At 49.7% G+C, this 23,991-nt stretch overlaps 1 protein-coding gene across 3 annotated transcripts in view; it reads right to left on the bottom strand.

Annotated features, from left to right (window-relative positions):
• Positions 1 to 3,233: 3,233 nt before the first annotated feature.
• The window catches only part of ATP6V0A1 (ATPase H+ transporting V0 subunit a1), a 51,721-nt gene continuing 30,963 nt past the window's right edge, over positions 3,234 to 23,991 (bottom strand). For 2 of the 3 annotated variants that reach the window (XM_069482560.1, XM_069482561.1), the window contains exons 15-21: positions 21,822 to 21,940; positions 20,724 to 20,940; positions 20,219 to 20,326; positions 15,828 to 15,935; positions 10,078 to 10,195; positions 9,599 to 9,770; positions 3,234 to 3,352 (exon numbers count right to left, since the gene is read on the bottom strand). In XM_069482560.1, the coding sequence (XP_069338661.1) occupies positions 3,259 to 3,352; positions 9,599 to 9,770; positions 10,078 to 10,195; positions 15,828 to 15,935; positions 20,219 to 20,326; positions 20,724 to 20,940; positions 21,822 to 21,940 (936 nt within the window). In that variant the 3' untranslated portion in view covers positions 3,234 to 3,258. Of the gene's footprint in view, positions 3,353 to 9,598; positions 9,771 to 10,077; positions 10,196 to 14,809; positions 14,828 to 15,827; positions 15,936 to 19,306; positions 19,382 to 20,218; positions 20,327 to 20,723; positions 20,941 to 21,821; positions 21,941 to 23,991 lie in introns of all 3 variants that reach the window. The other variant, XM_069482559.1, reaches the window with a different exon arrangement.

Raw genomic sequence — 23,991 nt, 5'->3', positions numbered from 1 at the left:
TTTTCAGGTCCATCCACGCTGTAGCTTATATTAGCACTTCATTCCCTTTTATTGTAGGATAATTTCCATTGTTGTGGATATACCACCTTTTACTTATCTATTCATTAGCTGGTGGACATTTGGGCTTTTTCTATTTTTGGACTATCAATAATAGCCATGAACATTTGTGCACACACTTTTGTGGGCACATTTTCTTTTTTCTTGGGTAGATACCTAGAAGTGGAATTGCAGGGTCTTATGTCATTCTGTGTTTAACATTTTGAAGAGCTGCCAGACTGCTTTCCTAAGCAGCACACCACTTTACGCTCCCACCAGCAGTGAACTGGGTTCCAGTTTCTCCTTGTCAACATTTGTATTTGTCTTTTTTATTATAGCTTTTTTAGTGGGAGTGATGTGGTATCTCATTGTGGTTTATTTCATTTTTATTTTTTTGTTGTTGAGACAAGAGTCTCGCTCTGTCGCCCTGGTTAGGGTGCAAGTGGCATCATCGTAGCTCACTTCAACCTCCAACTCCTGGGCTCATGTGATCCTCCTGCCTCAGCCTCCCGAGTTGCTGGAACTATAGGCATGCACCACCATGACTGGCTAATTTTTAAATTTTTTTTTTTGTAGAGACAAAGTCTCACTATGTTGCCCAGGCTGGTCTTGAACTCCTGGCCTAAAGCAATCCTCCGGCTTCAGCCTCCCAAAGTGCTGGGATTACAGGCAGGAGCCACTGTGCCCAGCCCCACCAGAAGTTAATTTTTGTGTGTGGTGTCGGGGAGTGGTTCAAATTCGTTCCTTTGCATGTGGACACCTGGTTGTACCAGTACCATTTGTTGAAAAGACAGTTCTTTCCTCATTGAATCATCTTGGCCCCTTTGTCAAAAATCAAGTGACCACAGATGTTAGGATTTACTCCTGGACTCTCAATTCTATTCCACTGACTCTAAATATCTATTCTTATTGGCCTCCCTTTTTTAGTCAATCACAGAGCAGAGGCTAAAGGAGCTCACTGGCCAGTGTCACTCCAGACCTTTTATCTGAGGTGGAGGTGGGCACCCCAGGGCTCCCTAGTCCAGGGGCAGGTGGCACCATCAGGGAGGAGAGAGGGCTTTGAGGCTCGGGGGACAAGGAACATGGAATGAACAGGGTGTTCTGGCCCTTCCTCACCCATCCAGGGGCAGCAGTGGGCAGCCTGCTGCTCACATTCCAGGGCAGCCCCTGCCCTAGAGCGAGGAATGTGGAGGGCACCAGGGCACGGAGAAGGAATGTGGCACCTCCCAGGGCAGCGAGGAGGGGAGGAGGCCTCCCTGCTGGCTCTTTGGCCTGCCGACCTCAGCACCTCATTCTCCAGCTGCCCTGAGGAACCCATGCTGAGCCTCCACTTACACCAAGGCCAAGGGCTCCGGGCTCAAAATAGCCAGGCTGCTGGGCTCTGCAGAGCAGCTCAGGGATAGGGAGTGTGGCAAGGCCCAGCCCGCCTTCCCCAGGCTGACTGCAAGTGCAGGGAGGGCAGGGGAGATGAGACAGGCCTGGCTGCTCCTCCACGGGCGGTGTCCACAAAGCTGCCTTGGCTCATGGGAGTGGGAGGCGCCTGGGAAACTTGACATAAGGTGAGAATTGCACAAACTAACTGCAGTCCAGGCCTTTGACCAGGAGGAAAAGTAGCAACGCTGGGGGAGGAGGTGGCAGGGAGTGGGGCCCAGCCAGGCTCGGGAGAGCTGAGCCCAGAGCGACACAGGTGCTGCGGACACAGAGACAGGCAGCCTCCCTGGTAGAGTCAAACACTTTATTCAGCACAGGAATGTCTGAACAGAAGGGCCTTGGACAGTGTTCCTTGACTAAGAACTCTGCTTCGAGCCCCACTGTAAACAGAGCAAAATCATCACGTAAACCCAGGGCAAGAGGGGAGGGGGCTCTGCACAGGGTTGGGTCAGGTCCCGACGGGCCAGCACATAGTGAAGCTGGGGCAGGGTGGCCCATGCCCAGGGCCAGGCCAGCTGGGAGAGTCACATGGACAGCTCTAAGCAGCTCACTCAGAAAAGCCGGGGTGGGAGGAGGGCGCAGGCCTGGCTGACTCGGGGGATTACCTCCACCACCGAGGCCAGTGGGCACGAATTTGGCTCGGGCAGCCAGGGCTGCTGCAGCAACACATGATTAGAAGGCTCTAAGATCCACAGCGCGGTGCGGGGGTGACAGGGCACGTGGCCCCTTGGCAGGGCTGTGCAGCCCTCACACCCACGTGCACTTGCAGCCCGACGTCTAAATCCTCTGTGACACCGACCTTCCCTGCCCGACCATCCCTCCCGAGACCGGGGGTCAGTGTGGAAGTGGGGAGGGGTGCGGGTGGGCAGAGCAAGGCAGGCTGCGGGCAGAACCAGCTGTGGTGACCGCAGCCCCACGCTCAAGACATCATGATTGGGGGTGGGGAAGGTCTCAGAGTCTCCGCCAGGAAGGAGCATCCGTCCGGACGCTCTGCTCCAAGGGCGAGCCTGCGGGCAGCGCCCACGCAAGGCCTGGGAAGTAGCCAACTCAAGGCAGGGAAGCTGTGTGTGCTGCCGGCCAGGCCAGCCAGACCTCTGTTCTGGGGCACTCCAAACATGCGACATCGTGCTGGCTGCACACGGGGAGAGAGGGGGAGAGGGTGGAAACGCAGGGTTCGGGGGTGACAGGGAGAAGCCACTCATGATGGCCCTGTTGGATTCAGCTGAATTCCTGATTAACAAGCCCCAAAGGGGGTGGGCAAAGGATAAAAATACCGTCTTCCTGGACCTACCCTTGCTAACCGGAAGGTGGGACATGTTGAAGAGTGTCCCCTTTCTGAGGGAGAACCTGTAGTGCCCAACCCCCCCCCACCTCCACCAGTGACAGGTGCAGGGGACCCAGTCTAGATGTGGGTGGCACTGGTGCTCCTTCCATCCACGACGGGCGTGGGGAGCCCAGAGCGCTGTGGGCTGTGTGTGAACACACGGACCGGTTCACCACGGGGGGGCGCAGAAGGGCTGTCTTTGGCTGGCAGGAGGCCAGGAGGGCACAGCTGCTGCCCAGTGAGTATGAGTGACAGCCAGAGCCCAGCTTCTCTCCAAGACACCACTACACTACACACACAGCTGGGGGTGGCGGGAGGCCTATGGAGGACCCGTTCTAGCTAAAGGACTCACAGATGGGGGTGACACATGCCCTGGTGCCCAGGGATCACAACCAACAGGCAAAGGAGCACAACCACTGTGGAGGGGGCAGGGAGGGTGGCCAGGGACGCACAGTCCTAGCAGGGGCTCACTCCTCAAACTTCCCTTCCCGAATGTGCTCGAAGGAGAAGGGCAGGAACTTGAAACCGGTCCCACTGTAGAATTTATTCTGGAACTCAACCCTGGAGAAAGGGGAAAGGAAAGCTGTCATTCCATAGAAACTTTCTGATGCTTTTTGGGACTTCACAGTTGGGTTGGAAAGATGCCCCTCACCCACCTTGCCCCAAACCCCGCTGTCCCGGCGGAGCTGGAGCAGGCGCAGTTCTCCGCCAGCTCCCCGCGGGCAGAGCTCCCACTTTTAAAAGGTCAGTTAGCCTTAGCCTAGTAACAATGTCGTTAATGAAGAAGTGTCCCCCATCGCCCCTCCTGGCGGGGCTCACATAGCCCACCTCTAAGGGAAGCCCCTCGCGGGACCCTGAGCCAACACCACTGTTTGCTAGTTTTTTTCTTTTCCTGGGGGGAGGGTGGGAGAGGGGGGTTTGTAGCGAATGCGCAAGGCTTTCCATTTAGCAGAGGAAATTCCCAGGAAAGGGGGGAAGTCAGGAGGGGAAGTCTTCTCAAAGCAATGGCAAAAATATTCTGCAACCACAAAAACATCTGAGAAAGAATTCTTCTCTTGGGGACTAAAAGGAAAAACAGAGCTTGGATTCCCGTCTCAGCAACTCAGCGTCCTCCCTGACGGCCTCCTCCGGGGCCCTTTCGGACTCGGAGGGGGCAGAAGACTTTGTCCCCCTGAGCAGAGCGAGACTGCATTTCCTCCGGCAAACTCACCCTGGACGGCTGCCCAGCAACTGAATCACCACCAAATATGGGCAGAAAAATGCATGATTCAGAAGATAAAAAAGCCAAGGAAGGCTGACCTGAGGAATAGTTTCCATGTGGAGCTGTGTGACCCTGGGGGCCCCATAACCCCCCCCCGGGCAAGAACAGGCAGGGATGGGAGCTGTGGCAGGCTCCAGGTGACAGGTCACGTGTGGGGCAAGAGCTTCAAGGAGCTTTAAGGCTTCAAGAAACTTCTAGTTCCTCAGGCAGCCTTCAGCCAGGGCGGTACCCTCCAAGCTAAGGAGGCAGGATTAGAGAACAGGCGGTGGGAGGTGGCCAGGGGCCTGAAGCTTGGGAGGACTGTCTGCCAGTGGCACACAGAGGTCCTCAGAAGCCCCTTCAGCCCTGGGGTGTGGGCTGAGGACCCTGAGTGGCAGAGCTGCCAGCTCCAGCTGTGGGAGAAGAGTGGAACGGAAGTGCCTGCCCGCAGTGAGAGCAGCCTGCTCTCTCCCCACCCCACAGGCTGCAGGGGCTGGGCCAACGTCCCCCAGGGAAAACAGGAGCCAGGAGGAGGAGTGCGACAGATCTTCAAAGTGAAGTTAGTCCAGGGCTCCTGCAGGAGCAATTCTAAACCAGGACCTAGATTTGCGTCCCAACACCCCCTAAAAAGTCCTTCTACAAGTTCCAGCTACTGAGGCCGCCTCTGGGGGAATGCGGGGCATGGGAGCAGGCTGCTGCTTCTCGCTGACTTCTGTTAGGCATGAATTCTTCCTGTCGGGCAGGCTGTGTTCCCACACTGCAAGGGTATTTCAGAACAACTGAAGATAGATTTACGTGTCCCCTTTTCATTCAACAATATATAGCCAGATAGTGGACAAGTCACTTTAAGGTCCCAGCCCATGACCTAGGAACGAATGTCAGCCTTGGTGGGGTGTGCGCCCCTCACCATCCCAGCGCTGTATCCAGGACTCTGCCCCTCTGGCTGGCTAATCACACAAATACTTCTCATTTCCAAACTGGCAAATAGAGTAGCAGCTTTGTTTTCAGACACCTGTGGGCTGCCCTTCTTGTGGCACCCTCTGCTCTGCTCACCTACCTGCTGGGCCCAGTAGGGAGCAAGAGGGACACATGCCTGGGAGTGGACACAGCAATTCTGCTGTGTGAGCAGATGGGGGGTCCCTCTGCCACAAGCGATACTGCTCCTCCCACCAGCTGCTGCTGGAGTTCAGACTTACGGTGGCCACAACTGGGACATATTGGGTCCATCTTGGGGTCACCCTGGCTTCACCTCCCTCCCTGGCTGTGCTCACCCCAAGCTCCCAGCACAAAGCTCGAAAGCAACTTCCCTGCCAGCCCCCTTTCCACCCCCAGCCAGGGAAACGGGCTTCCTGAGAAAGTACAAACGTGAAGGTCTCTGTGTTGGGGCGAGGAGGGACCCACTGGCCACTCTGCAAATTCCTCCTTCTTTATGGGCCGCTCCACTGCTCTGCTCGGGGAGCTGGCAGGGTCGTGTCATGCCCCAGGCCACTGAAGTGCACCTCTAGAATCCAGCAGTTGTGAGGGGAACCTCAGGAAGTCAGATGGGTTTCTCTGTCACCCCTTCCAGCACCAGCACTTGGCAAAGGCCACTGGCTGACTCAGAGGGACTCACTGGGACCAAACGAAATCATTCCTGCCACGTAACAGGAACCCTTGTTTCCTCGAATGGCCAAAGGGGGAAGGAGCCCTGGGCCTCTTCCCTTTCCTGTGGGGGAGTGACTGAGGGAAGGCAGTGTTGGAAGGACGGCTCTGGGCTGACGTGCTTCTCTGGCCCTTTCTGCCACTCCGAGCAATTCAGGGCCTGGGACACACATCTGTCTGATGTCAGGACAATGATGTCAGCCTGGAGGTACATTTCAGGGTTCTTACTTCTGGGGCAGCCATTCCCTCAACTACTCCATGCTGCCATGCTGTGGCAACACTGCATTCCTAACAACAAATTGGTCTTTTTCTTTTTTATTTGAGGTGGGATCTTACTCTGTTGCCCAGGCTAGAACGCAGGGGCACCATCAGATCTCAGTGCAACCTCAAACTCCTGGGCTCAAGCAATCCTCCTGCTTCAGCCTCCGGACTAGCTGGGACTACAAGTGTGTGCCACCACGCCCTGCTAATTTTATTTTTTGTAGAGACTAGGTCTTGTTCTTGCTCAGGCTGGTCTCAAACTCCTGGCCCGAAGCAATCCTGCCACCTTGGCCTCCTAAAGTGCTAGGATTATAGGCATGAGCCACCCGTGCCTGGCCCCAGTTCTGTTCCTTTAACACACTGATTGCCATGTGAGTTGTATTTAACTCAGGCTAGTTTTGAGCCCAGGGCTGTGTGAAGCAAAACCCTGCCGGTTGGTTCATGAAAATCTTACTTGTTGATGTTCTTATTGTTACACTTAATATTGACAACTGAATTCTAAATATGTGGATTGCATTGCATATAACTCATGCACAGAAAACAATAAAAAATAACAAATTAGAAAGGATCCTTTTGTTTTAATAAAACACCATGGCCTCAGGGAAAAAAAAACTTTTTTTCTAGTGTGGCAGTCAATGTGTGAACCATCATTCAATCTGTGAGTGTACAAGAGTGCACAGCTACATGTTTGTGGACTTGCTAGATAAGAAGGGACCGGGTTCTCTGGAACGTAGGCCCCGGGGGACAGTCGTCTTTCTCCATAAAAATCAGTTTGCTGTCTACAATTATAACTACAATCATATCCTTGCCTTCTGCCTTCTCTGAGGAAGAAAAGATGTTTAATTATGGTAGGCAAGAAAGCCAAGCACACTTTATGTGGTGGCAGGGAGGACATAACTCAGGAGACAGAAATAGCAGATTAGTACATTAGCCTGCTCACTACGTTTTCAAATATGTCACCCACTTTCTAATGACCCTACGTGAATCTCAGACTAGTGGTTTATACTTTACCAAACCAAATGTTTTTCTTCTTGTCCCTGCTGAAGAGACCCAGAACTTGTATAAGGGGGCAGCCCTTGAATCAGGAAACACCACGGATAAAGTGAGAATCATGAAGATGCCTAGGCCACACGGCAGGAAAAACAGCAGCAACATCCCCGTGGCCATTTGCAGACGGCCCAGCTGTTCCCATGCCTCGTAAGATGGCCACGACTCAGAACTGCAGTCCTGGCCGGCCTGGGAGAACCGTGCATCTGTGGCACACACCCACATTCGGCCAGGAGGGGGTGCACAAGCACCAATTTCATTCCCTCCTGTTTTAGTGGTGGGGGAGACGCCCCAAACATGCCACAGGGACCACCCCTCCAACGAAGCTGGAAGCTGCACAAGTTTGCCCTCTCCTATGCAAACTTCTATTACTAAAATACGTTTTAACAAGTGCGACATGTATGGCGAGCCTGTTCCTTGCAAACTTAAACTACACCCAAGGGGCATTCAGATGGTATCATGTACCTCCTTTTGGGGGTCTCCCCTCTCTCTAAACAGGCTAAAAAGAGTTTATTTAAGGGGGACCCCAGCGAGATGCCCACTCTACAGGGTGAACCTTTTAAGCAGAGCAGACACGACCTGTCCGCGAACACCTGTTTATGATGTGCGGGGGTGTGTGGCGGCACTTGGGTGCGCATTACTTCCCAGTTACTCACAGTAACTCACACGGATCTTGTCCCCTTTCCCTAGGAGAGAAAGGGAGGCTCAGAGAGGTGAGTGCTCTGCTTGGGGTCACCTGCCCAGCGTGGCAGAGCTGGGATTGACACCCAGGTTGCCCGATTCGGAAGCCTGCTCTCCTGTCACTCATCACCTCCTTGGGCCCATTCAGGAGGATGTGGGACTACAAGTCACACCGCAAGGCCACAGGTGAGCCTGAGGAGGAAGCAGGCATCTGGCAACAGAACACGACATGCGAACCTGCCTCGGCTCACTGTGGAGATGAGGTGCCAGTCCAAGGGGCCTTCCTCTGCTCTGGTGCCTTGGCCACTCCCCACCCTGCCCAGGGAGGAGGCAACCGGCTACCCATGTGGGCTGGAATCAAGGTGGGGTGGTCAATGTTCCCTCAAGCCCAGGGCTCAAGTGACAGAGAAGTGAACAGAAAAGGAAGGCGGCTAAGAGGGCAAGAAAAAGTGAGTCACCACAGGCTGGTTACTCAGACATTCCCTCGCACCGGGCAAGGGCTGAGGAAGTGCGCTGGGGAGAGCTGGCTGGTAAGCCGAGAGCAGGGTCGGGGCCAGCAGTCTGGAGCCAGCAGCACCCTACCCTGCTGGCTCTGCAGTAAACACTCGAGCTGGCCTGGCTGGGCAGGAGGGCAGCCAGGAGGGAGGCGGCCAGGCCAGGGAAAGCGACGTCTACTGACGCAGCAGGGCGAATCCCACAGGAGCTTTGAGGGAAGAGTACGTCCCAGCCTCCACTCGCCCTTCCGTGCCTTGCCTCTCACCCCCATAATTAAGAATGACTAACAGTGGAATCTTCAAGGAGGCCCAGGTGTAACCCAGCCAGGAGAAAAATCAAAGGTAGAGATGAGAGGGGAAGAGGTCACTCAGGTTCAGATGCTGGATTTTCCTCAGGTTTAAAGCCCTCTTCTGGCCTTGAGATCATTAGCACCACAGAGCTTCTTGGCCAGGGGTTGCTAAGGCAGGGCAGTGAGTTTATGGCCCCGACACTTGTGAAACGCCGGGTGTGAGTGCTCCTCTGGGGACAGGGTCCAGAGCTTCCAGAGACACTGGAGTTTGAGATCCCCAGGAAGAGGGAGAATCTCAACATAAAGGAGGAAGTGGAGATCCAAAGAGGTGGGGTTTGAGGCAGAACAGCCAGACCAAATGCAGGCTGCCCAGCTGTTAGCATAAGTATGTCTCATGCACATTTAGGAAATACTTATACTAAAAAAATTATTCATTGTTTATCTGAAATTCTGAGTGTTCTATGTTTTTATTTGCTAAATCTGGCAACCCTAGTTCGAGGTCACGGTCATAGCCCAGACCCAAACCCAGCTGTCCCACTCCCTGAGACCGAGCTCTCTCTGTCCACACAGAGCCGCTAAGAGTCCTACGCTATGTTAAAGAAAACAAACAAAAGCCCCAAACCTGCCCTTCTGAAGAAGCCACCTTTGGTGTACCAAGACCCATGCCATCGAACTAGGAATCCCCTCACCCCTCAGTGGAGCTGCCCGGGACCTACCCAAAGACCCTTGGCGTAATGACAGAACGAAGGGGACAAGGCTGGGATACAGTGTGCTCTAGCTCATTCTTAGACTTAAAAAAGTCTATTCCAGAACTGCTTTCATTGTTCTGAACGCAGGAGAGTTACTTGCCAAAGCAAAGAACAAAAACAAAAACCCTCCAACAAACAAAACCCACAAGACCTCAGCAGCTGTTGTAAGCCATAATCCAGAGCTCCAGAGACTGCTGAAGGCGGGGACCACTCACCAGGGACTGCTCCCGGGAACCTAGGAAACGGTGAGCTGTGCCCTTCTGTGGCCAGTTTCTGTTGCTCACTACCAAGGCTGGGGCTCAGGTGTCCTGAGGTGAAGCTAGCGCAGGGCCCTCTCACTGCAGCTAAGGACACGTCCCCTGCCAGACGCCCACCGCCATGCCCCCCCCCCCACTGCCCCTCACCAGTGTAACCGCAACGCGTGGAGGAAGGCTGAGAGGCCCTCCATGATCAGGAGGATGGCCACGGTCAGGGTGGCGAAGGCAGCGAAGATGAAGAAAAGTGCCAGACCTCCTGCCAAGCTCTTCACGCTCAGGCCGATGTGGATCACCATGGTCCAAAGCACCTCAGACAGCTCTGGGGGACGGGAGACAAGATCCGGTTTAGTTTGGCAAGAGGTGGCTGTGGGCCATGTATTTTGCTCTGCCACCCCTCACCTGTAGGGCTCCTTGCACCCCGGCTTCCCGTGGCCTTAGTGGGAACACCGTGCAGAGCTAACTTGGCACAAATGCTAAGCCTCCTGTCTGTACTCATTCTCCCTGGATTCAGGAAGCTCGATAATTCCAGAACTTTTACGTAATTTCCACTCTACTGAAGCCCCCCACCTGAGGGAGTGCCCACAGAAGGGGAGAACCATAGCTCTGGAGGAGAGAAACACACTCACGTGCGTGCGCGAGGCTGAGGGCCCAGAGCCGCAGGTAGGAGGCAGTGTTGGAGATGCAGCCCAGGCAGTACTCGATGGTGTGGATGGCCTGGTGGACCATGGTGTCCCCAAAGTCAAACTGTTGTGGGAGGAAACCAGAGAAGAGATAAAGCTAGAAGGGGAAGGTGCAGGCGTCCCGAGTTGTGGTCACTTGGCACTTGGAACCTGGGCCAGGGCAGGGGCTGCACTCCTCATGGCTGGCGCCTTACCTTTGGGGGGCCAGGAGCACCCAGTGTTGAGCTCAGTCAGTGATTTCAGCGATGCCTTCCCCAGAAATCCTGTCTGGCTCAGCCCCCAATTGGGACACCCCCATGCTCCCCAATACACTACATCTTAATAAACTACACTTCAGTGAGATTCTACTTAACACACTTGTTTTCCTCCCTGCTGGGCTCTGAGCTCCAGAGGGGAGTGTGCGCTAAGTTGGGGGCACTAGCTGAGGGACTGTCTGGATCCAGGATGTGAGGACCGGCCAGTGGGCCAGCCGAGCCGATTCCCACTGTCCCGGCCTTTGAGAAAAGCATCCCTGCTCGGGATCAGCGCCTGTGGGCAGGAAGGATTTCCCCCAGACTGTGCTCAGGAGACAGGATCCTGGGCCGGAAACTGCCCGGAGAAGACTAAACCTCTACAGCTACCTTACTCGTTCTTTTTACAGGCTTTGGAGAGTAAGATAACCTCCTTGTTCTTCCGTGACTTCTGAAAAGATTACACAGGGAAATTTCGACAAAAGTTTACAAATTCCCCCACGGACAGCTGATTAGGACCAAACAGCTCAGCTCTCCAACTTTTTGTTTGTTTCTATTTTCCTCAAGCTCCCTTTCTCCCAGTTTTCCTTTCAACACCCAGAATAATCTCCAGAATAAAGGAGAGGGCCGGAACAAGCTCTGGGAGTGCACTTTTAGGGCTGCTCCAAGTACAGCCAGGGGTGAATGCAAACTAGAAGCCCCAGGGGCTTTCCCCAGACAGCTCCCTGGTCCTTCTGGGGCAGTGCTTGGAGGAGTCCCGGGCTGGGACTCCTCCCCACAGAGCCCAGACCAGAAAGCCCTGGGCTGCCACACACTCAGCGCTGAGCACGCCTCCCCCTGCCCCGCCCTCAGGTCAGGGTCTATTTTCACCATAGTTTCTTTCAAAACTCACATGATCCCACTCCCAAAGGACACCAGAAATGCCTTGGGAAGTTGCAGAGGCTAGGAGGAGAGACAGGCTGGGCTGGTGGAGCCATTTCAGCCCAGGCCAGAGGGGTGCGGCCAGTGGGGAGGGGGGCTGCTGAATACGCCATCATCTCTGGGCAAATGCCTCCTTTTCCTTCACCTCCATCTACAACCAGCATATTTCTGGGCTTTTCCCCCAGAACAGGCTCTTCATGCCCCCTACTCACCCTGAAAACCAGTGTAACCCTAGTTACCCCGAGCTCCCTCAGTCCCAACAATGCAGTTCAGAGCTCTCTCCCACCGCTGCTGCTGCGCCCACAGCCCACACTGAAAGAGCGAGTCCATGGCCCCAAGGAACACGGGTCTGCACTCCTGAGCGCTCTGTGAGGACAGCGGCCAAGGGGGCTCCCTTAGAGCCAGCCCCTTTTAGCATTTCTATTCCACCTCAAGTTTCTTCCATTAAAAAAACTGAGAAGAGGAGGAGGGAAGCACCCGTCCAGGCTACCCTCGCCTTCTTCCCTCCTTCATTCCCAGCTTCCTGCAAGTTCTCAGCTGAGGTGAGAACTGGGTGAGAAATCTAGCCCAGCACTTCCAGGAGTCTGGCGCGCCCGCCCGGTGTTAAGTCGGCTATGACTTCTGAACCGCTGCAGACTGCCTGGCCACGCTCTACCTCAGTTTCCTCCCTGCCCAACCATTCCTCACCGTACTGCACCTGGCTTCCACCCTGGCTGCCCACAAAACGGCTCTCCCCAGCAAGGTCACCCTGACTGGCCAGTTGTTGAATGTAACAGATGTCTGTGTCCTTGACTGTGCCTCTGTAGTGCCTGTCACTATTGCCTCTTCTTCCTTCTTGAGACACCTCCCCCCACCCATGGTTTCCCCCACCTCTCTGGACAGACCCTCAGTCTCCATGATGGTTCTTCCTCAAATACTGCTGTTCCCTGGAGTTTCAGCCTCAGCCCCTGCATCTTTCTTGTGGCATTGCCACTCAGGGCTTCAAGGGCCACCCCTGGAGTGATTCCCAAATGGACCTCTCCATCCCCACATTGCCTCTTCCCTGCCATCTGGGTGCCCTCTCCTCCTGGAGCACTCAGGCACCCCAAACACAACATCGTAACTGCTCTCCTCTGCTCCCACCGAGACCTGCTTCTACTCCACGTCCAACAGAGTGGCACTAGTCATGCCCCGGGCACCCAACCCTGGGAGTCAATCCGGAATCTTCACTCTTACCCCCTACTTCAGTAAGGCACTGGGACCAGTAGCTCTCACTGCCTTAATGTCTCATCCTGGTCCCTTCCTTTCCAACTCCTCCTGCAAATGCTTTATTTCCCTTCAGGCTGCCCCATTCTGTCCTAAATCACATCAGACTAGGCAGAGTCCACGCCTCCAGACTGTGCTCCTCCCCGACCCAATACACCCCACCGTACTGCCACTAGGGGTATTTCCGCAACGTGCATGGGGCTGTGTCACCACCAGCTTCTCTGCCCTCTGATGGCTCCTTATTGCCCAAATGAGGCAACGGCTACTAAGGCCGGTTTCTGCCAACCTCTAGTCTCACCTCTCTCCAGTCCCCCAGCTCCTGCCTGTGCCCAGCCACACTGAACACCTGCTTGTCCCCAGCATGTGACAGGCCTGTAGGCCTTCTGCCTCTACACAGCTGTACGCGGTGGTGGGGCTGCATCCCCCTCCCCCCACAGGGCCTCCCACTTGACCAGACTAAGCTCGGGAATGACTTCCTTGGGGATCCTTCCCTGGTCTCCTCTCCCTGCCGCAGCCCGGCGTTTGTCAGCTCTGCCCTCCTTTTGTGCTCCCGCAGCATCCTGGGCACACTTCCATCACCACACCTGCCTCCCAGGCTGCTGCCCACTTAGTGTGGGAGCTCCTTGAAGGCAAGAACTATGTTTTTCCTCTCCGTTTCTGCGGCACTAAACACAGTGCTCGGCACGTGGAGGGTGAGGAGCCCGTGGATGGTGGGGTGAATGCACCTGGGGAGGATGAGCGATTCCAGCCTTCAACCATTTCCCAGACAACAACTGGCCTGAGTGCCCCCAGAGAGAGCAAATAAAGCTTCCACTGGGCTGGAGCAATGACCTGCATGGGACAATCAAGTTTTCCCAGCCAAGTAAAAAGTTCTAAAAGAAGTAGGCTGAACTTTTTTTAAAGAACCTGTTTTGTTTGAAATCACTGAATCATAATTGTCACAGTTACCTAAATTTGGCCGTAGAGAACCAGACTGCATATGTGCCTGATAAAGGTAGAATGCTGTGACTACTGAGGAAGCCGGGCGGCCAGAGACTGGGGAGGATGAATTGGGGTCCATCTTGTTTGGATGTCCAAGCCCCTGGGACATGGCTATAAATGACGACGTTGGGACAAAATGGCTGCTCAGACTGTTCTGACAATGACCATGGCATTGGGTGCTCGACTCAGAAGACATTTAGAAAGCAATACTGTTGGAGGTGATCCCGGGAGAGGGCTGGGCTCGTCACCAGCATGGAACACGCCCCCTCCCAGCCCCGCCAGGCAGCTCAGCCAGTGACTGTGCACGGACGAGCGGTCCAGGAACACAGACACTCCCCGATGCCAGCCAAGGAGCCTCTCCAGACTTCAGGAAGACCAGGCACTGCCTGTTCTTACACAGAACAGCAAAGGTTTACCCATTCCCATCCCACTGCCCCCTTAGAGAGGACAGGGAGAGTCAGGAAAGGGCAGGGTATAGTTCATGGGTCTACGTACCTTAGAGAGAAGTTTTGGGGGAAGATGCAAACAGTGCAGCAAGGCCTTTTAAAAACCCAATTCAAAACATGTGGGTTGCTAAATGAATTACCACCGAGCTAGAAGGCCTTCTACTCTAGATTTAGCCTGAGTATTTAGCCAACTTTCTTTCCATTCTGTTATTGTCTTTGTGTGGCTAATATGATATTAACTTCTCTCACGCAGATGGATTATTTTTTTCTGGGACGCATCTGAGAGGCGGAGCTTCCACCTCCCACCGGGGTCAGAGAGAGGCAGAGCTGACCCAGAGCAAGGGTCCAACGATTCTAACTGGAAGCACCAACAAGCTGCTGAGGGCAGCAGGAAGAGGCTGGCTGCATGTCAGACAGGGAGGAAGGGTAAGCTTTGCTCCTGAGCACTCAGAGGAGCAGGGAGGAAACAGCTACCACCAGAGGCTGGGAGTGGAGCAACCACAACACCGCAGGAGAGGAAGGCAGAGGCCAACGGGATTTAACCCCCAAGGGGGGTCACTTCAAGAATGCCAATGCAGACATTACTTGCAGGTCCTTTCAAAGCCATTCTCAGAGGTATTGGATCAGCAGAGTCAATGAAACAAAGACAGAGGTGACGGACATGAGATGCAGTTAATGGAGAGGAGCTTTGTCAGAACACAGTCTCACGAACTGGTTAGAAATGGCCAGTGAAATGCACGATGCAGGGGTGGCATGTGTGTGGCCCCGGGGTGCGGCAGGGTCAGCAGAGTAATCACAAGGATGGGAAGAGAGAAGCCCAGATAAACATGAAGGCAAAGCCAGCTTTCGTCTTACCACCGCGTCCTCGGAAGGCTTGAAAACACAAATTTACACTTAGTGGGAAGCCACGCCACACACAAGGTCACAAGTTATGAGCACGAGGCTACTGAATACTTCTTGGGGAGGACTGTTAATGTCACATGGGGCTAATGTGTTGGAGGCAGGCCTCCTCAGCACACACTCAAAGCAAAATCAGTAGGAATTTAGAGCATTAAGATACATATTTTTAAAAGGTACCCAAACCCTTGAGATTTCTTTTTTAAAAAACCATATACATAGTGAAAGTGGTCAGGAAGACTGAAAAGTCCAACTTGGGTCCTCAACTCCTATTCTATTTGCTTGAAAAAGAACGACACGAATAGATGAGATTCAGTAGTTCCATTCAGAGGCTTTGTGCTATAAGCAGTTAGGCAAGGAGAGTGGATTTTTTTTTTTTTTTTTTTAATCTTCAAGGAGAGTGGATTTTAAAAAACTGGGCTAGGATGTGGTAGCTTAAAGAAAAGTCTAGCCTGGCCTGACTGCTTTTCATTCTCCCTGTAAAAAGTAGGCAGATGACATAAAAAAAGGTTCAAACGAAATATCTGCGACAAGAACACATCCATGGGAATAGGACTTCAAAAGTACCAGTGATTACAGCTGGTCAGTAATGTAGCTGGAACAATTCTTGGAAGGACCAAGGGATGAAGACGCTACCCTGAGTGGTCTGTGTTTCAGGTCATAAGAGCTGGGATGCGGGGGCGTCTCTGCCTAGGGCTGAGGAGCAGTCGGACGTGAGATCTGCTTGCAGAGTACTGCAGGCCACTCAGAAGCCACCAACAGGGCACGACTGCTGCGGGCTCTGTGGGCAGCGCCCGGGGTCTGGGGCAGGGGCCCACTACAAAAAGCTGTGCTGCCCTAAGAAGTCCAGAAGGCAGGCTGATTGGTAATTAGTATTTTTATTTTCCAAGGAGCAGACTGAGCGAGGCCTCTCAGGTCCGCGAGGCTAGGGCCGACCCGAGGTGGAAGGAGAGGAAGCCCCACCGCTGGATCTTACCTCTTCCGCGTCCTCTGAGTGGGTGGAGAGCTGGTCATGCTGAATAATCTCAGCATCCTCCTCTGTCGGTCCGTTGCCCACCCTGATCCCACCAAAGTTGAGAGTTCCCTACACAGATGAACAGAAAGAGTAGAATTTGCCTGGGCTTTAACGTGGCATTCTGTGAGGTGGGAAGGGTGACAGTTAGTACATACAAACCTCAGCAAAGCATATGTTCCAACAGCAAAAACAAAACCCACTGATCCAGTAGCTAAGTAAAAGCAACTGTTCCCACCCCTACCGCCACCTCCCCTGCCCCAGCCCCAGCCTACAATGACCACCTGGCCCTGCTTCAGAGGAAATACACAGTTTTGCCTGCTGCACTGAGAGGCACAGGCCTCGCCTTGGTCAATGCCAAGTGAGAATGCTGCTTGAATGAAAACCCTAATATGCACGGACTCTCATAACAAGTGCTAACTATCTGCACAGCCTGCAAAGGTCTAAGCTTTTCTGGAACTAAAGACTAGACTTTCTAAGGGGGAGGGGAGCCAAATAACACTGTGATTGTACCCTGACCTGATAAGCTTTCAGCAGGAGCCCAGGAATTCCAGCAACCTCCCCCAGAAATGTACTGGGTCTGTGCCCAGGAACAAAGGACTTCCTAGATCAGAGAAGGAAAAAAAAAAGCTTAATGTACGTTCACTTGTGGCTAGGGAAGACTGAGTTTAAAAAAAAGGGAGGGGGCCGCTGTCCTTCAGTGGATTTTAGAGTGTTCAAACAATTCTTCTACAGGCATGTGGGCAGATACCAACTGGGCATTTGCTTCTTCTGACTTCACAGTACAGTCTTCAGCAGGGTCCCCATAAACAGAATTTTAAAGTCAACTTGATTTGAAAAAACTTGGGTTTACTGGGGCAAAAGAACAAAAACCAGGCAGAACTAGGTGAAGTCCGATAGATACCCTTTAATGCTAACCTGCCACAGCATGAAAAGGAACTTAAGAAACAGCCCCTAGAACCACTTCACGTGGTTTCTGTCCAGGGAGCCAAATAAGGCAAGAGTTCCAGGATGGCTCTCCTGCCAGCGGCCTTCGGGGCAGCAGCACAAACAGTGCACAAGCAGGTCTGGTCAATGCCTCGCGGTCCCCGTGCACAGCTTCAGCTTTTGGTGTGTTCCTTTCACCACAGCTCTCGCCTCAGCTTACTGACCAGCTCAGACCTCAGTGTTTGCATAAATCCTGCCTCTTCCTCTAGCAGTGGTTCTCACATCCTGGTCAGCGAACCAGCTGCATTAGAATCACCTTAAAAGCTGCATTTTAAATAGAGATTCTCAAATACGACTCCCAGAAATTATAAATTTAGTAGGTCTGGGGTGGGGCCCAGGAAATTTGTATTTAAAAAATACTTTCCCAGCTGGGAATGGTGGCTCACGCCTGTAATCCTAGCACTCTGGGAGACCAAGGAGGGAGGATCCTTGAGCTCAGGAGTTCGAGACTAGCCTGAACAAGAACAAGATCCCATCTCTACTAAAAACAGAAAAAAATTAGCCGAGAGTGGTGGTGGCACGCCTGTGGTCCCAGCTACTCGGGAGGCTGAGGCAGGAGGATCACTTGAGCCCAGGAGTTTCAGGTTGTTGTGAGCTAGGCTGACACCACGGCACTCTAGCCCAGGTGATAGAGTGAGACTCTGTCTCAAAAAAAAATAAAAAAAACTTCCCAAGTACAAATTGTATAATCATTGTGAAAGGTCCATCAAAATTTAAAATGCATTTTCCCTTTGAGGTTTAGCAATCTGAATGCTGGGACATTAAGATATATGGATAAGGATGTTCCTTGCATTGCTGTTTATAACAGCAAAGAACTGAGAACCAACATATCCATCAAGGAGAGAGTGATACATAATTTTGGCATATCCAATGGCATATTCTATGGAATGCTAGGCTACCGTAAAAAAGGAGCAATTATTGTTACAAAACAATCTCCAAGATATACTAAATTTTAAGTCTCCCAGCCAGACACTAACAAGTATCCCTTCAGAACACAGGGAATGAGAGTTACAGGAAAGGAGATGAGACACACACATCAGAAGAAAGAAAAGAAAAATTAAACTGTGAAATTCTGCTTACAGACAAGCAAAAGGACAAAGAACAGAATAAAAACAGATCAGTGTTCACATCCTCAGCCCTCTGGGGTCAAGAATCCAGGGCCCTTTTTATAGAATGACCATCCTGATGCCTTCAGGCTGCTCTCCAGAAACAAATGTTTGGCTAAAGAACCAAGCGGGTAAGAAGACCCTATGAATGTGCAGGTTTCTAGACTGGGGACTTTTAACTTGGAATCTATCACAGAAGAGGTTGCTAGATTTAAAAGTATCAAAAGCGTCTCAGAAGCACACTACACGCACTAAGACTCACAGACAGAAGAGCTGATGTGGAAAGAACATTAATAATAGGTAGTATATGTTCCAAGAGTTTTTAAAATTTCTCATAGGGAAGGCCCTAATTGAAAATAATTTTAAGCAGTAAGATTAAAATTTCTTCTCACTCAAAATATTAGTCTTTTTAGACTAGTACTAGAAGGAGGACCGTAAGCAATTTTCTAAGTTTAAAATGATCAGAAACACCTAATGAAGGAAATGGTTATATATCTAAGTCTTGCATTTTCTTTAAAGGAGCATATGCTATGAGAACATAGTACATGAGTAATCACTACTGGTAAGATTTTAAAAGTCTTATAGACTCATAACCTAGACTATATCAGGCTAGTATGATATTAGTGCACTATAAGATTTTGATTAAAAGATGTTTTTAAGGACAAATATTCACATGCTTAACATTCAAGTGTTGTTACTGAATCACGAGTTAGTATCAGAAGAGGGAAGGATCAAGACAGAAGATGACTTTGGTTATTACACCAGATGTACAGCACACACAGGACACATGGGAGAGTGGGGATCTCACTGGAACATGTGAGGACAGGAGGGCCCCTGAGTTTCTCATAAAAAAGTAAACATATAGACTTTCACTTTAAAGAGGGTAAGTCACTGCTAAAAAGGACCAATTGTGCAAGTATCACTCTATAATAGAACTCTAAAGTGCAGGGAAATGAATTCAAGAATCACAGAGATATTTTTGCCTCCATGCTGAAAAATCATCTAATAATGTGGTCACAAAATACAGACATGAAAGTGGATGAGCCCAAGAGCTGCCATCCTCGATTAAGATGATGGTACTCGGAGAGGGTACAATAGCCACTTTGTTCCCATGGACATGACTGTACTTACATATTTGAACAGAAACTTAGCAGACCAATGGTAAAGATACCAGAATCTATTCTCAAGAGGTGGAAATCTTTTTCTGTCATCATCTCAGTGAGTAATAAGGACAAACTTCCCAAGAGCACACATGTCCCACGCTCTCAATATAGTTAAAAAGAATTCTGCTGCACTGTTTGCCACCTCTTTAAAAAAAATGTGATGATTTGTTGGTTTTAATCCACTCACTGTTGCAGCCGCTGCTGCCTCTACTCCCTGTTGGCTCGGGGTTGGGCTGACTGGGGCCTCCACAGGTTGCCCTTCCTGATAGTAAATGGAAGAAAAGAGGAAGGGAGAAGAAAACAAAAGAGGGAGGGAGTGAAGGGGGAGACGAATGGAGGGCACATGGAAGGATGAAGATGGTCAGAAAAGGGAGAAGGAGGGTCTTGTAACTCAGCTGCTCTCCACCAGGAGTAATAATCTAACAGCCGTATGAGAGTCATGCAACAAGATCTTTTGGTTTTTTTCAGGCAGTGTAATAAGTAAGCATTTTTTGATAGCTAGAAATTATGTACAGTACCGGACATTTGGCAAATTTAAATTTATGTCTGTAGACTTCATATGCACACATGCAGTAAGTAAACACATACATGTATGCCTCCTACTTTTTAAAAAGAAAAAAAAAAAAATCCATGTGCTTTAAACCAAACCTTTTTCCTGGATGTTTTGGTCAGTGAAAGTATCACAGTATCACATTTTAAAAGGCAATGTCTCAGCGTCAGTGCTGTGGTCGCCCAGGCAAACCACACTAGTGGGTTCACCGCCTACAGCTCTTGCAGCCTCGCTTTGGCTGATGCTGCATCTTGACAGGCCCAGGCCTGGATCCTGCTGAGCACAGCGTGAGCAAAGCGTGACCAGGAAAGGTAAAACCCTGTGACTTGTTCTCTCTACCCCAGCTACTCAAAGCTGACTCCAGATGTCTGAGCAGCAAATACATGTTTCTCTGACTTCAGCAGGCTCAGTGCTCATGCTGAGATATAACACAAATGCATTTTAAGAGCATATAGATTTGTGGACAAGTAATTATATCCACTGGGGAATTGCCTTAATCTCGAGGGGGAAAAACAATCTAGTAACTTTCAGCAATAGAAATACACCCACCAAATGCTTCCTCCTCAAGTACTGATGGCGAAGGACCAGTGGTTTAAACAGCAGCATCCAAGGTACACACAGTAGCGCAACCACTACCAGGAAACACTGAATTCCTTTCTGCAAAGTAAGAAGGAGGACAAGGCACATCACATAAAAGTCCATTAATCAAATATGCATTACTGATCAACTCCAGTACAAATATCCCCCAAAACAGTACTTTCTTACTGATATATGAATAACACTATTCAGTTTCTCAAAATAATTAGCAGATGTTGCAGCAAAGCCCAAGAATTGTCCTATAGGATGGCAGTTATAAATACTACCCTTTCTGGATACAGAAATTACAGTGGATCCTTCCAAGCTAAAGAAAATGGTCTGAATTTAGATCTTTATATATGGGGTAAAATCCACATAATACAGAAAGGTTTTCTTAGGCTTTGTTAGTGTCAGAGAAACATCTGGCTTCCTGACCTAGGGTAACCACCCCGGGCAGCCTCCCGCTGGGTTGACATACCTGTCCAGAATACAGCATTGACTTATCAGACTCTGGGTAGGAGAAGAGGAACATGTTTATAAAGTGGATCAGAAGGCTTGGTGCATTCTCAGATGTATGAGCATCATAGGCCGTCCACTTGTAAAAAATAAGTATAACCAAGTAGCCAAACAAAGAGGTCATGAAGATTACTTCAGGAATAAATCCAAAGTATATATTCAGGGGCTTCTTGAAATAGCTAAAAAGGAGAGAGGAAAAAAATGTTAAGGCTAAACAGACCCAGGGCCACTCCTACACTGAGTGGAGACAGTTTTACCTAACACTCCTTCAATTCTGTCCTTGCTTTTTTTTGAGACAGAGTCTCACTCTGTTGCCCAGGCTAGAGTGCCATGTCATCAGCCTAGCTCACAGCAACCTCAAAGTCCTGGGCTCAAGCAATCCTCTTGCCTCAGCCTCCCGAGTAGCTGGGACTACAGGCATATGACACCATGCCCGGCTAATTTTATATATATATTTTTTTTTTAGTTGTCCAGTTAATTTCTTTCTATTTTTTAGTAGAGACAGAGTCTCGCTCTTGCTCAGGCTGGTCTCGAACTCCCGAGCTCAAACGACCCGCTCATCTCGGCCTCCCAGAGAGCTAGGATTACAGGCGTGAGCCACCCTTCAATTCTGCCTTTATCACTTTAAGAAGCAGCATGCAGAGGCTGGGGGCAACAGAGACAATGTAAGACTACCTATCACTTTCAAAGTTCTGGACCTTGAATGGCTCCAGTGCCATCCCTACCATTCTCTCCAAGAGAAAGAGACTGGAAAAATCTAGTACAGTTCAAGGCCACAGTTCATAATCTTATGTGAGCTACACATCAAGGAAGAAAAAGGACTGACTCATTTTCATGAAAGGTGCTCAGGTTTTGTTCAAAGATCTTTACTACAACTGTAAATTGTTAAGGGAGTAATATTAAGCCTCATTTGAGATTATGAGACTTTTAATAAAAGCACTTCTATAATGTAGAATGGGGTTCTGAATTATCAGTCCTTCCCCAAAGATGTCATGATTTCTTCAGGCAAAAACATTATCTAAACTATGCACATTCTTATGACACAAACAGAGAAACTCACATATGGTTGAAAAGGCTTAAGCTGACTCCAAACAACATATGGATGATGCCAAGGATAACAGACATCTTCATCTTAAAGGAGTTGAGGAAGGTTAGTTTATTGGTAGCAATGTTCCATATCTGTTACAGCCCAAGACACAAAAAAGGTATTACAAAGAATTCTCAAATGGAAAAAATATTATTCATCTGTTAAAAAACAGTTTTTTTAAATTATGGAAAATTCTAAACATTTACTTAAGTAGAGAGAATGGTATAACAAACTCCCGTGTACCTATCACAAAGCTTCAACATTACTATCAATTTATGGACTCGTGCTAATTTTGTTTCATCATATTTCTACCCATTCCCCACCTCCATATTATTTTGAAGCCAAGTCCAGGTATCATGTCATTTTACCTGTAAATATTTCAGTATGGATCTCTAAAAGGTAAGGACTCGTTTTTAAAACATGACCACAATATTGTCATCATACCCAAAAGCACTAACAATGATTCTTTTTTTTCTTTCTTTCTTTTTTTTTTTTGAGACAGAATCTCACTCTGTTGCCCAGGCTAGAGTGCCGTGGCATCAGCCTAGCTCACAGCAACCTCAAACTCCTGGGCTCAAGCAATCCTACTGCCTCAGCCTCCCAAGTAGCTGGGACTAGAGGCATGTGCCACCATGCCTGGCTAATTTTTTCTATATATATTTTTAGTCGTCCATATAATTTCTTTCTATTTCTTTAGTAGAGACAGGGTCTCATTTTTGCTCAGGCTGGTCTCGAACTTCTGAGCTCAAACGATCCACCTGCCTTGGCCTCCCAGACTGCTAGGATTACAGGCGTGAGCCACCGCGCCTGGCCAAAAATGATTCTTTAATATCATAAAATATATAGTCAGCAAATTTCTCTGATTGCTTCCAATCCTTTTTTTTTTTGAGACAAGAGTCTCACTCTGTCACCCTGGCTAGAGTGCTGTGGCATCATCATAGCTCACTGCAGCCTCAAACACCTGGACTCAAGCGAACCTCTTGCCTCAGCCTCCCAAGTAGCTGGGACTGCAGGTGTGTGCCACAACGCCTGGCTAGTTTTTCTGTTTTTACTAGAGATGGAGGCTCTTGCTCAGGCTGGTCTCACCTTCACATCAAGAACTCATCCTCAGTGACCTCTAACATGAAAACTTGTGACTCGCTCTTTCTCCAACCCTAGTTCCCCTGAACTGCCTGATGGGCATTTGTACCTGGGTGTCCCACAGGTACTTCAAAGTCAACATCTACCCTGTAAGCCTCAAATGAAAGATCTTCAAAAAAACTTCACAACCATAGAACACTACATAAATATAAGGTAATATTGTTATTAGAGTCCAAGCTACTTAAGGGAAGGAGCTACATCGTAAAATTGTTTCACCCAGCAGGTACTGTGTCTTATAGAAAAGAGGGATTCAATAAATTTCTCTTTTTTTTTTTTTTGAGACAGGGTCTCTCTATGTTGCCCAGGCTGGTCTTAAACTCCTGGGCTCAAATGATCCTTCCACCTCAATCTCCTGAGTAGCTGGGACTATGGGTGTGTGCCACCTCATCCCCAGGATTCAATAAACATTTGTTAAATGAATACATAAAACGTTATTAAACCTCTTCATCCCTCAGTTTCACTACATGTATAATAAGAGCAGCAGTACTGCTGTTTTGAGTATTAAATCAGATATTTTGGGTGTTAGCAGAGCTCCTGACTCATAGTAAGCACTTTAGTAACATTAGCTTCTATTATAATTAAAATAATTATATTAATAATTATTTGTACCTCTCATCTTTATACTTTTGTATACACTTTTCCTTACCTATTAACAATGTGAAAATTTTTTTAAAGGCTAGATTAATTCCCACTTTCTACAAGAAACTTTAATCTTTCTAGCCCACAGTGATCTGGAATTTTGTAATCCCTACTGTCTCATGCTTATTCTTAGATACTTGTCCCCACTCCTTTTTTTTTTTTTTTAGCATACAATAAAAAAGATTTGATCATATATTCTGGGATAAGTTTTTGTTAAGTATGTAAAGGCAAGAATGGAAGTCTAAAATCCATAGGAAAGAGAGATTTCTGCTTTGTTGAAACATGCTAAAAATAAAAAATCAAACCAAGTTAAGCAGAAATAAATTAAGAACTGGGAAGGAGTCTTGAAAATCAGTCTTCCCAG

Source organism: Eulemur rufifrons, chromosome 9 (genome assembly GCF_041146395.1).
Source record: "Eulemur rufifrons isolate Redbay chromosome 9, OSU_ERuf_1, whole genome shotgun sequence".
Lineage (NCBI taxonomy): Eukaryota > Metazoa > Chordata > Mammalia > Primates > Lemuridae > Eulemur > Eulemur rufifrons.
The sequence above is the reverse complement of the archived record's forward strand: the minus strand, read 5'-3'. Positions and strand labels throughout refer to the sequence as shown.